This window comes from Myotis yumanensis, unplaced genomic scaffold (genome assembly GCF_028538775.1).
Source record: "Myotis yumanensis isolate MYYU_CA2020_CCGP unplaced genomic scaffold, mMyoYum1.0.hap1 SCAF_1, whole genome shotgun sequence".
In the NCBI taxonomy this organism is placed as follows: Eukaryota; Metazoa; Chordata; class Mammalia; order Chiroptera; family Vespertilionidae; genus Myotis; species Myotis yumanensis.
This window is the reverse complement of record NW_027223752.1, coordinates 70,406,755-70,420,403: the sequence shown is the minus strand read 5'-3', so window position 1 is coordinate 70,420,403 and position 13,649 is coordinate 70,406,755. Positions and strand designations below refer to the sequence as shown.

Genomic DNA, 13,649 nt, shown 5'->3' with positions numbered 1-13,649 from the left:
CGGGCCGGGGCTGCGGCTGAGTTTGGGGCTGGGGCGGGTGATGCTGCGGCTGGGCCGGCTTGCCAGGCTTGGGCGGAGGCCGAGGGATGGCGAACGTGCGGGTGGCCGTGAGGGTGCGGCCCCTCAGCCAGAGGTGAGTCCGGGCGGGAGGGGGCGCCGGAGGCGTCAAGTGAGTTCGGAGGGCGAGGCCCCCGCCCCCCCCCACCCCCCCGGAGTGATTCCGGCTGGAGCCATCCGGCACCCATGGCCCAGCGGCCGGGGTCCGGAAACCTTCAGGGCCTGGCGAGTTGAGACCTCGGCTGGAGCTTTCGCGTGGTGCCCCGGGGGATAGCGGCTCCTGGATGGAAAGGGGTGGGCCGCCCCGGTTCGGGGTCCCTGGAGTCCTGCCAGCAGTTGCGAGGGGCCGCAGCTCAAGTCTGGCGGCACGAGTTGGGCGCGCCTCCCGGGTGCGTGGAGAAGGGCCGGGGAGAGGGCTGGTCAGTGTCCTCGCTCTTGTTGGTGGCTCTGGAGTGCCCGCGAGTACCGAGGCGCAATGGTGGTGCACGCGGGTTTCTCCGCGAAGGTGCGGAGAAAGGCCGAGTGTGAGGTGTGAGAGGGGCACTGAGGCCCAGCTGGACGGCAGATCTGGGAAACGGGGGCGGTGGTTCCAGCCCCTTCTCGCAGCTGCGTTGGCAGTGCCCACGTCCTCATGGCTGCATCTCATTCCGCACCTCTCAGCTCTTGAGGCGTCCGGTGTCCAGCCACATAATTTCTTCCCCTTTTCACCAACTTGCCATACATGGGTTTGGAAAGGCAGGGAAAGCTTCACAGAAGGGTTGGTGCTTGAACTTTTTTAAAAAAATCTTTATTGTTGAAAGTATTACCTATGTCCCCCTTTTCCCCCATCGACCCCTCCAGCTCACTCCTGCCCCAGGCCCTCACCACCCCACGGTCTGTGTCCGTGGGTTATGCATATATGCATGAACTGGTTTTTAAAGACCTATTAGAGCGGTGGTTCTCAACCTTCCTAATGCCGCGACCCTTTAATACAGTTCCTCATGTTGTGGTGACCCCCAATTTCATTGTTACAAATTGAACATAATTAAAGCATAGTGATTAATCACAAAAACAATACGTAATTATATATGTGTTTTCCGATGGTCTTAGGCGACCCCTGTGAAAGGGTCGTTTGACCCCCAAAGGGATCGTGACCCACAGGTTGAGAACCGCTGCATTAGAGTTTGCTGGTAGGTGGAGAAGCTGTAAAAAGCACTCCCTGTAGTAAAATACAGAGCAAAGGACTTGCTCTGTTAGGAAACAGGTCAGTTTGGTTGTTTGGGGAGAGGGTATGTGGAGGGAGGTGAGTAATAGGACATAAAGCTGTGGAGAGTGTGATTTGGGACCAGTGGCACATATTGGAATTATCTGGGACGTTAAAAAATTTCCAGGACATAACATGGCTTGAAAATTGGGCAGAAGGCTCAAGAAGGTATTGTCTCCCATAATAAAATTCGGTGCTAGCAGGGATTGTGTTTGTCCTGATATGGAGGTGATTGGCTTTGAAAAGTCATGCAGTCGGGGGGTAGGGGAGGCCGGGGGAATGTCAATGGGGGGAGACGGGGGCGAAGGAGACATATGTGCAACTATCTGTAATACTTTAAACAATACAATTAAATTAAAAAAAGAGAAGTCATGTAGTTGACAGAATAATGAGAAGAGGAGTGAGATGGGAGGAGAAACCAGAAAAACAGAGAAGAAAGTAGGAAAAGGGCAAAAGGGGCACAATGAAGAAAAGAAGGAAAGCATCATGTGCCTGAGCTGCTGTGTGTAGATTGGTAAATTGATTACACCTGGCTTCTGCTTTACCAGGTGTGGTGGCTCAAGGTTGGTTTGTTAGCCTTTTTTGTTTGTTTGTTTTTTTGTTAATTGTCACCCAAGGATATTTTTTTCTCAAAGTAGAAGGAACGGGGAGAGACAGAGAGAAACATTGGTGTGAGAGAGACACAGTGATTGGTTGCCTCCCACACATGCCCCAACCAGGGCGGGGATTGAGCTTGCAACTGAGCTATGTGCCCTTGACGGGAATTGAACCCACAACCCTTCAGTCCTTGGGCCAACACTCTCACCATTGAGCCAAACTAGCCAGGGCATGCCTGGGAGGGGGGTGTGTTTATTGGTGCAGCTGCTACTCTGAGGGTAGCCTCTGGTAGATCATTTTCTTTTAATCCTCACTTTTTTTTTTTTTTTTTTTTTGCCTCCCATACATTCCCTGACCAGGGATAGAAACTGAAACCTAGGTATGTGCTGTGACGGGGAATCGAACTCACAACCTTTTGAACAATCCAACCAGCTGAGCTACCTGGCCAGAGCCCTCTGGCAGATCCTCTTCTTTGCAAAACTGTGCTTTTAAGGGTTCTCGGTTTAACAACATTGACTACTCCTCACAGTAACTTCTCTGTTCCTTGGGAACTAAGGATTTATGATAGCATGGATTAAATTAAGAAAATGCTGTTGAAATAGAATTGTTACTTGCAGTCAGAGTAGAGAATAACATCTCAGTAAACAAAAGTGAGGTGGAAAGAAAAGCACAAAGCTTATTTACTGAGCTCATGTGAAGAGCCTTGAGCAGCAGGCAGTACATAGATTGTCAGGACTGCAGATGACATCCAGGTGTGAGTGATTATAGCCGGCTGAAGATTCAGGAACACAGATTCAGGAGATCTGATGCTTTCAGCCACTTATGTAGACAGACACCGCAGTTACCGAGACAGGAGTAGGGAAACATTTTGTCCCAATAGCACTGGGCTCAGCTTCTCTTTTCTTGATTAAGAAAAAAAAAGCAATGTTTTTTATGGGTTTGGGTCTCGTTTCTAGGGAGACCAAAGAAGGAGGAAGAATTATTGTGGAAATTGATGGCAAAGTGGCAAAAATCAGGAATTTAAAGGTAAGCCTGAAATTGCTTTCCTTTTTCTCTGCACTGAGGGGCTTGTATCATTACAGGGCTTCTGAGGTGAAAGTGTTTGTGTTTATGTGTAGAGAGAGAGTGGGAGAGCTTTGACCAACCACCAAGCAAGTATAAAAAAGTAGGAAAGGAAAGAAGTGCAGGGGATGTTGCTGCTGCAGCCCAAGTTCTATCAAACAGGGTGCAGCTGTTTTGGAAACCGGTCAGTAGCCTCTTTGAAAGTAAACACAAGGAATGTATGTGGCGGCAGGCATGGCCAGCTTAAATCATGTTGGGGACAGTCCATGTGTATACTTAACTCACCTGAGAACTAGTTAGACTTTGTCCCAAGCCTCTCATTTCATGTCATTTGGTCTAGAGGTGTGTGCATCTGCTAATGCAGGATTCATGTTAGCCACAGTGAGGACCAAGTAAGAACCTTCCGACCTCAGAAGAGAGTCAGTCTCTAGTCTGAGTCTTGTTACAAATTCTCTTTCACAGATTTGACCGATATTTGAGTCACAATTGGACAAACTCTGGGTACTTCCTCCTTTACCCCTCACCGCCTCTAAGGCTAATTTCCTCCATCCCATTCCCCTCTTACCAGGCTAGTAGAAGAGATTCTTTCTGTGCCTTGGAGAGTGGAGGGTAACAGAGTGAGGGTTATCTGGACCCCAGGCCTCCCAGCCATGCCCACTCACATGTTACTCCTGTGATGTGATCTGTTTCCTTTTGTCAGTAGCCCTCTGCTAAAAGAGAACAGGAACCGTCTAACTGTCAACAGGAGCTCCCTGGGGACAAAAGGCCTTTTATTCTTTGCTGTCTCTTACTTCTATCTCTGTTGCCTAATCACTTCAGCTGTTTTGTTCTGAGAGATCATATTTTTGGTTCTTAATAATTCCTGGCCAAGATCAAACTCTAATCTGCCTCTTGCACACCTTGCTGGCTGGTTGCTTCCCTGAGGTCAGTTACCTAAGAATCTCTTAGTCATTCTGACAGCTTCATTCTCCTGTGATCTGTGGATCCTACTGCTAGGGGTTGTCTCTCCCTGCCCAGAGTCTAAATTTTAAATAGAAAATACAGGCATTTCTGTGAATGCCATTCTCCCCAGCACAGTACCTTGAGGTTGTCGGTACAGTTCCAAGCTCTGGCTCTGTCTTCATTTACCTTGGGCAGTTGGATTGGTCCTAGCTCGTCTGTCCAATATGCTTTCTAATTCACTGTGAAAGCCTTAGGTTAATAGAGCCTGTCAGGCCCAGGGACTAAAGTATTCATGTATTTCTGTGTCTGCTATAGAAATACTTAGAGGGAATAATGATAGTGATAAGAAGATGCCTGGAGATGTAAAGGTTTCTCTCCCAAGGTGTCCTATATCTCATTTGGTGGCAGATACATGATAGTATGATAAACAGATATTTAATTAATTCTCTGCGGCTTTATTGAACCTAACAAGATGAGGACAGAGGTTACTTGTTTTCTTTTTTAGGTAGATATCATAAAGAGTCTCATGGCCAGTTCAGGTCTCTCTCGCTACAGCAGAGAGGAAATTAGTCCCACTAGCCAGATTCTGATATTATAATAGAGAAGACACTGGATCCTATGTTTGATTTTAGGTGGACAGCCGATCAGATGGCTTTGGCGACACCCGGGAGAAGGTTGTGGCATTCGGCTTTGATTACTGCTACTGGTCAGTCAACCCAGAGGACCCCCAATATGCATCTCAGGATGTGGTAATGTCATTTTTCCTTCACTCTAATCAGTTTTTCGTAACGGTATAATTATTGGGAAATTAACATGGAATCTGGACCCTTCATATTTCTTACTTATAGTAATTTGGTTAGAAACTAATGATGTTTAATCTAAAAAGTGGTAGTCAGAGGCATCAGTTTCAGAAAGAGGAAAGGACTGCTTGCTCAGGGCATGGGACTTGGCTAGTGTTTATTTAGGCTTCGGGCTCAGCATGATTCAGTGGGTACAAGTTAGTTTAGGTAGTGGTCTGCTCCTATGGTAAGTGAATGGGCTCATCTCAAACTTGGCCTTGTGACGGGAGCTGGAACTGCCGATGAGCGCCAGGCCCGGAGCAGGGCCCAGCCTGGAAAACAGAGGAGATTAATCCTGATCAAGATGACAACCTCCCAAAAGCACCGAGACTTCGTGGCAGAGCCCATGGGGGAAAAGCAAGTGGGGAGCCTGGCCGGGATCGGTGAAGTCCTGGCCAAGAAGCTGGAGGAAAGGGGCTTTGACAAGGCTTATGGGGTCCTTGGCCAGTTTCTGGTGCTAAAGAAAGATGAATACCTCTTCCGGGAATGGCTAAAGGACACATGTGGCGCCAATGCCAAGCAGTCCCGGGACTGCTTTGGGTGCCTTCGAGAGTGGTGTGACGCCTTCTTGTGATGCTCTCTGGGGAGCCCCCCATCCCTAACGCCAGCCTGGAGTCTTCAGAGTTTGCAGCTCAGTGGGGACTACTCCCTTGTCCTCTACCAAGGAAACGATTGCTGTCTGCTCACCACCGATGTCCTCTGGGTCTCTGGGGGAGTTCTCTCCCCTCACCATTTCAACTTTTTTGGAATTCTCACTCTTGCATGCATCTCCCTTCTCTTTCCCCTGCCAGTTTCAGGTCGGTAATCAGCTTTTCTGAGTGGATTTCTGGTCCCTACTCTCACCCCTGGTCTGTTTAATGACATTTGGCTTCTCTTTTGGCAAAACAGTCACTGTCCATATAAAGTTTTTTAAATCAATAAAGTCAGTGGCCTTCCAAAAAACCCCAAAAAAACAAAACAAACAAACAAAAAACTTGGCCTTGTGTTACATGCAATGGAAGGGCCCAGGAATCCTAGAGGCTAGTATCTTCTTTGTGCCTTAGGCTTGTGCTCCTAGGTTGAGTGTAAGGGGTTAGATCAGCCGTGGGCAAACTACGGCCCTCGGGCCAGATGCGGCCCGTTTGAAATGAATAAAACTAAAAAAAAAAAAAAGACCGTACCCTTTTATGTAATGATGTTTACTTTGAATTTATATTAGTTCACACAAACACTCCATCTATGCTTTTGTTCCGGCCCTCCGGTCCAGTTTAAGAACCCACTGTGGCCCTCGAGTCAAAAAGTTTGCCCACCCCTGGGCTAGATAGACAGCTAGTCTACCAGCCATCAATGTACTAGTATGTAAGAGGTGAATTTTGTTGACCCGATGAGGATTGAGAGGACTGAGAGGATCAGCTAAGGCTGTTGGTCATGCTTCCTGTGTCTGGTAGTGCTGCCTAGCTCTCTCACAAGTTCCCGAGGCAGCAGGTCTTACCGGGTGGATCTACAGGACTTCCCTCTGTTTCCGTGAAACAACAGCATTGTTCTGATTTGTCCTGTCTAAGGTCATGACTTCAGTCCCCATGGTGGCCAGCAAGCCTTGCCTCATTCAATTCTATGACCACAGACAATGGCCCTCACCCCAGCAAAGTCCAGGGATTCTATGAAAATCCATCCCTAAAATTAGAAATATCATTTATTTGGCCTTCATGGATCAGTATCATCATACTTATACATCTGAAAACACTACAGGAGTATGTCATTAGAAAATACCGTTGGAAAGGGAAATATTTTGGGGAGAACCCTGGACAACAATTGCCTATCTGTCTATATTCCTTTGGATAAAAAGCCAAAGTGTTTTCTAAGTATTTTAGTCTTTTTTGTTTGTTTTTGTTAATCCTCACCCGAGGATATTTTTTCCATTGTTATTTAGAGAGCATGGAAGGGACGGGGGAGAGAAACAGAGAGAGAAACATAGATTGGATGCTTCCCACAGGAGCCCTGACCAGGGCTGGGAATCTGGTCTATAAATGAGACACGTGCCCTTGACTGGAATCGTACCTGGGACCCTTCAGTCTGCCGGCTGATGCTGAGTCTATCCACTGAGACAAACCGGCTAGGGCAGTATTTTAGTCTTTTGTGCAACTTTCTAGTTATGCCAAAGGAACAGTGCTATCAAGCTTGAGTGACTTAGAGGACAGCACTGATCTTCCGTTGATGTACATTTCTGAAGATGATTGGATAGTTCTAAACCTTTTGAGGGGAACCTGTGGAAACTAGACCTGAGACCATTGTGGGGTTTGTTGTCTCTGTGGGTTCTTTCTGTTATAATATGAGCACCCTACCTTTGCAGTCAAACTGGATTTGCTGTAAATCCTCAGCAGGAAAAGGCAGTGTGGGCATTACATGGCCCCTGCAGAGCCTTCTCTGTCCTTTGGAGATGAGGGGACTGGCAGGTGCAGGCTTGTCTAATGGCCCTTGATTTGTATCCCAGCACCCAAGTATTGCTGAGGTGTCTGGTTACTGCTATTTGTTTTTTTTTTTAAATATATTTTATTGATTTTTTACAGAGAGGAAGGGAGAGAGATAGAGAGTTAGAAACATCGATGAGAGAGAAACATCGATCAGCTGCCTCTTGCACATCTTCTACTGGGGATGTGCCCGCAACCCAGGTACATGCCCTTGACCGGAATCGAACCTGGGACCTTTCAGTCCGCAGGCCGACGCTCAGTCCACTGAGCCAAACCGGTTTCGGCAATTACTGCTATTTGTAATTGTTTTACTGAGATTCTCCAAGAAGAGCCAGGAAAGAAACCGATTCTCAGATAAGAGGATGGACTGTCTACAGCAGTTCACAGTTGTGACTGTATTTGTGGCATAGAAGGCAGTGCTCTTCCTATTAGTAGAAAGTGTGAACGTACTGATAGCTATTTCAGTCCTCCCTGGCCATAGCACAGCTAGAGCGGGCTGTTCTGTACCTAAGAAAAAAGAACTGTTTTGTGTAACATTTGATACATCAATAATCTGGGAGGTGTGTGTATATTTGTAAATAAAAAAACTACATATATATATATACACACACACACACACACACACACACACACATATATATCTCAATAAGCTGGGGTATGATTTTGTGTGAGGCTCACATTTTACATTTATGTAGTTTAAATGTATAAAAATAACCTAGTGGAAGCCTAGAAGTCCATAGATGAGGAGGATTCAGAAATACGTTTTTTCCTTTGTTGCCTCATATGATTTGAAGTTCGATGGAAAGATCAAATGGGATTTTGGACAGGAAGCCTGTGCAGAGAGATAAAACTGGAGTGTCCTGAGGTTGATTCTGCTTGTTTATTAATTGTCTAAGGCCTCATTGGTCCCAAGGGGAGTCAGGATAGGAGGGAGAAGGAAAGGAAACTTTGTCACGAGATGGAGTAGGGCCAGAGGTCCCAGAATGGTGGCAGGACTCACACCCATATGATTTGGTCAGAGGGACTCTGACTCGGAGATTGGAGTCTAGAGTTCACCCTAATCACTATGGCTCTGAGGTCACCAGGGAGTAGGAGAGGCAGATTATCCTAAAATCATAGGACTTGGGATGGGAAACAATTTAGGTGTCATCCACTTTATCCTCTCCCAACATGCAGCTATCTTCTCTGCAGGATTGGCGATCATATTTAGCGGGTTGTAGAGAAAGGGGTCAGTCCTATTGAAGTATAATTTAGATACAGTAAAATTCACCCTTTTAGTGTACAATTCTATGAGTTTTGACAAACACAGTTGTGTAGTTTACCATCATATAAAAAACAGGGCATCACCCCCAAATTCCTTCATGTTGCTTTGTAGTCAAGCTTCTTCTTACCCCCACACACTGGTAACCACTGATTTGTTTTCTGTCCCTATAGTTTTATCTATAGGATATCTATACATCTAATAAAACAGAGTGTAGCCTTTTGTTCCAGGATGTCTACAAATGTAATAAAACTGTGTGTAATCTTTTGAGTCTGGCTTTTTTTTTTTTTCTTTTTTTGTTTTTTAGTTTGGCTTCTTTCATGTAGTCGAGATTCATCTCTGCTGTTGTGTGTATCATATCTTATTCTGACCTTGATTCAGAATTAGTTAAATAATCTTCTTGCCCAGAAGGAAACTCATGGCTTTGGAAGCACTGATTTTAACAGCAAAGAGGGACCAAGTCCCTGGAGGCCTGTGCCTCCTCCATCTCTGGGTCTTTTCTTGTTGTGAAGGAAGGACTGTCATCACCCTCAGAAATACAGCCCTAATCTCAGAATATCCAAATATTTGAGGGAAAAATTTCCCCCACTGTCCTTAGAGGAATTTTGAGCAACATTATAAGCTATTCCTTGGTAGATGTTCAAACTTCCCCTGTTTGAAGTTGGTGCTGCCTCATCATGGTCTCTTAGAATGTGAGAGCTCGAAGGGAACTTAGCAGTCATCCAGGCCAAGGTTGATATTTTGGCCAGATAGTTCTTTGTTGTTGGGGGTCTGTCCTGTGCACTGTAGGATGTTTAGCAGTATCGCTGGCCTCTACCCACTAGATGCCAGTAGTAATCCCAACTATGATAATAAAAAATGTTTCTAGCCGAAACCGGTTTGGCTCAGTGGATAGAGCGTCGGTCTGGGGACCGAGGGGTCCCGGGTTCGATTCCGGTCAAGGGCATGTACCTGGGTTGCGGGCACATCTCCAGTGGGGAGTGTGCAGGAGGCAGCTGATCGATGTTTCTCTCTCATCGATGTTTCTAACTCTCTATCTCTCTCCCTTCCTCTCTGTAAAAAATCAATAAAATATTAAAAAAAAATGTTTCTAGACACTGCCCACTAATTTATTGCAACCCTTCATGTTTCAGATATAGCTGTGTGACTCACATGGGGTTATACAGGCAGTTAATGCAGAAGTAGTATTAGACACATGCTTCTTATGTTGGTCTTTTCATTGCATTGTATCATTCTACCTCCCTCTTTTCATATTTTACAGTCTCAAAAGATAAGTTCAAGGTTCCTTTGTGCTTTAGCCATTCTCAGTTCTTAATAAATAAATAGATCAGGTGTTAACAAACATGGGCATCTAGAGAACAAATCAGCTACTGCAAGTTCTACTGAGAGGCAGCTTTATTTGTTAAATATCCTATAAAATACATGTTTTTATTTATTTCAGAGAGAGGAAGGGAGAGAGAGAAACAGAAACATCAATGATGAAAATCATCAATGGGCTGCTTCCTGCACGTCCCTTACTGGGGACTGAGCCCACAACCTGAGCATGTGCCCTGACTGGGAATCAAATTGTGACCTCCATGGGTCAACCACTGAGTCACACCAGCCAGGAAAATATCCATATATTCTAAAAAATATTTTTTATTGATTTCAGAGAGGAAGGGAGAGGGAGAGAGAGATAGAAACATCAATGATGAGAGGGGATCATCAATTGGCTGCCTCCTGCACGCCCCCACTGGGGATCCAGCCCACAACCAGGGCATGTGCTCTTGACCAGAATTGAACCCGCAACCCTTCAACCTGCAGGCCGACGCTCTATCCGTGGAGCCAAACCAGGTAGAGCTGATTTTTTTTTTAAGAGAGAGAGAGAGACACCAATGTGACATCAATTGGTTGCCTCCTGTATGCACCCCTATGGAGATTGAACCTGCAACCTGGGTATGGATTGAACTAGTGACCTTTCAGTGCATGGGACAACACTCAACCAACTGACCCACACCAACCTGGGCTATCCTTTCTTTTGATTATCTCCCCAAATATATTAAATCTATATTATTTACTCCATTTTATAGGTAAGGAACCGAGGCACAGAAAGTTTACAAGACTTGGCCAGTAAAGGTAGAGCAGGGATTCAAATCCAAGACTGTTCAAATCTAAATTGCATGCTATTTCCACCAAGCCTCACTAACTCCCAAAGTTAAAAAAGTCCCATTTAGTCTACTAGTGACCTGGTCATTTCTTTGTAAACATTATCTGGTTTGATACCTTCAATAGCCTAAAAGGTAGACCTTCTTTTATAGGTAGTTGAGGAAATTTAGGTTAAGAGATGTTACTAGTACATGATCTACCAAAAGTCAGAAATGAGTCTTAGATTTGAACACAGGATCATCTTAATGCAAAGTTCATATTCTTCACTACACTACAATGTAAAAAAGGGGGGGGGGAAAGGATAGAGGAAAAGGAAGGGATGGAAAAGGAGAGAAGGGGAAGGTGAAAGAGAGAGAGAAAAGACTGTAGTGGATGGTAGGGATGGCAGGGAATCATATCAACTATCTTGTCCATTACCCCATGACCCTAGTGTCATTAGCCTCTCATTCTTTTTTAAAATTAAAAAAATTTTCAGGTACAATTTACATTCAATATTATTTTGTATTAGTTTGCACAGTACAGTGGTTAGACAATCATATACTTTATAATATTTTCCCCCTGATGTTTCTAGTACCCACCTGGCACCATACGTAGTAATTAGAATATTATTGACTATATTCCCCATGCTGTACTTTACATTCTCGTGACTATTTTGTAACTACCAATTTGTACTTCTTAATCTCTTGACCTTTTTCACCAAGTCCCCTAGCCCTCTTTCCCTCTGGCAACCATCAGTCTGTTCTCTGTATCTATGAATCTGCTTCTGTTTTATTTGTTCGTTTATATTGTTCTTTAGATTCCACATATAAGTGAAATCTTATGGTATTTGTCTTTCTCTGAGTGACTTATTTCACTCAGCATAATACTCTTCAGGCCCATCCATGCTGTCGCAAATGGTAAACCACTTCTCATTCTTAAGGCGGGTTGTTACAGGTCTGAATTGTGTTTTTAGTCTGTTAATATTTGGACTTGCCAAGGCTTCTCCAGAATTGTCCTACATTTTTATCTGGCTTGAATTGATATTAAAGTTAATGTACTTCTCTGAAGTTAAACCTGGATTTGTATTCAGGCACAGCCACTTAGCTGACTTTCTTTGGACAAATCACTTAACCTCTCTGAGTCCTAGTTTCTCCAACTTCAATTATTGTGAGGAGGAAATGAAATACTTATGTAAAGTACCTAGCCCAGGGCTTGGCAACCGGGAGTTGAATAAGGGAGGTCATGAGTGCTATGGCTTGGATCCCTGTTGTGTGATTACCATGATCTCAGTATGAGAGAAGCAAGGCCCATGCTTCTAAGAGCTGAACTGGATTTGAAAAATCTCTTCTTTGAATCCGCTTATGATCCCTTCTGGGATCAGCATGCTCTATTTGGAAAATTATCTTCCCTCCCTCCCTTCTGATCCAGAACATCTGTTGGAACCGGAGTCCTCTGCCTAGCGTATTGTGTTTGGGTGATTGTGTGTTTGTAAAACTTTCCATGAGGAGCATTAACTCAGCTTTACCCACCAAGGACTGTAATTGGCTGTCAAAGCAAGTGCAGACTGAGTCAACAGAAAGCATGTCCAGAAACAAAAAGCTACCCAGCCCTTGTTGGAAAGCAATTGCTCCTATTCTCCTGGGAATCTTTACTTTGAAATGGTCTGTTATTTAGCTAAAACACAATACCTAAAGCACTTGTAACTTTTCCAGATAAAAAGTCACGTGAGTGAACCAGAGATTTCCTCCCCACAACCACTGAATACAAAACTGAACTTACAGTGTCAATGTGATTGTACTTGTTGTTTTAATAGTTGTTTAGTCTCCACATACACTGAACATCAAACAGAGTATATCCATTGTCTACCATCAAAGAGGAGAGACAGAGACAAAGACAGAAACAGAGAGAGCGCGCGCACGTGTGTGTGTGTGTGTGTTTGTGTGTGTGTGTGTGTGTGTGTGTGTGACAGATTCTTTGGTGAATATTTTCTCCAGTTCCGGACTTCAACTTGAGGATGTCAGGAACTTGGAGAGGCTTCAGAGGACCCCCGCCCCAAATGATTAAAGGGCTCCCTGCAGGAACCAAGAGGAAAGCCACTACCAGTGTGGCACACCTCATATTCTGCATGGAATAGTATAGGAAGGTGGTAATAATACTCTGCAAGTATGGAACGTGGTGATTTTAGCAGTTTATGGTGTATTAGAATCCACCAGTCTTCGTTGCCATTAGGATAAAATAGGGGATTTCCAATTAAACGTCACAGGATATGTATTTAGGACATGAAAAGTAATTATGCAGAATCTTTAAACTCTCTTATATGGTAGGTAAATAGTTTGACTTTAGAATTCCAGAATGCCGATATTAGAAATGCTAGAGACCACTCAAGACACTTAAAGACAAAGGCCTAGAGAGACAAAAATAAGTTATAGATTTTTTTTTCTTTTTGACCAATCCAGAATTATGTGTAATCTTGTAGGGAAATGCCTAATGCTTATTCTAGTGACAGGGAACATGAACTACAACACAGAGGTTCCTGCATGGCTGGAAATGTGCTCTTAGCAGAATCCCAAGGAAAGACATTTTTCTTTAAGATTGGACCTACTCCTGGCTCTGTACTCAGTCAAGATGAGGCAGCTGCACTATTGCCATCTAGTACAGCGGTTCTCAACCTGTGGGTCGTGACCCCTTTGGGGTTGAACGACCCTTTCACAGGTGTCACCTAAGACCATTGGAAAACACATATATAATTACATTTTTGTGTGTGATTAATTACTATGCTTTAATTATGTTCAATTTGTAACAATGAAATTGGGGGTCACCACAACATGAGGAACTGTATTAAAGGGTCGCGGCATTAGGAAGGTTGAGAACCACTAATCTAGTAGGATGCGGGAGGATTGAGTGCCTATTATTATAGTGTGACCAGGCTGCACTTGGAAGCAGCATTTCTGTCTGGGGATCCGAACTGATTATAAAATAAAGACAAATGATCTATCACTTCATGCCTCAGAAGGTGAGTATGATGAGGTGGAGAGAAGGAGTATGGCCCTCACTTTTTTTTTTATGCCTCACTTCTT

General features: G+C 44.5%; 1 protein-coding gene and 1 pseudogene across 1 annotated transcript in view; both read left to right on the top strand.

Moving 5' to 3' along the window:
- Positions 1–13,649, top strand: part of STARD9 (StAR related lipid transfer domain containing 9) — a 109,286-nt gene continuing 95,637 nt past the window's right edge. The window contains exons 1-3 of the mRNA XM_070424385.1: positions 1–133; positions 2,854–2,923; positions 4,534–4,650. Of these exons, the coding sequence (XP_070280486.1) occupies positions 87–133; positions 2,854–2,923; positions 4,534–4,650 (234 nt within the window). The 5' untranslated portion in view covers positions 1–86. The remainder of the gene's footprint in view (positions 134–2,853; positions 2,924–4,533; positions 4,651–13,649) is intronic.
- Positions 4,580–7,094, top strand: LOC139016392 (barrier-to-autointegration factor pseudogene; annotated as a pseudogene).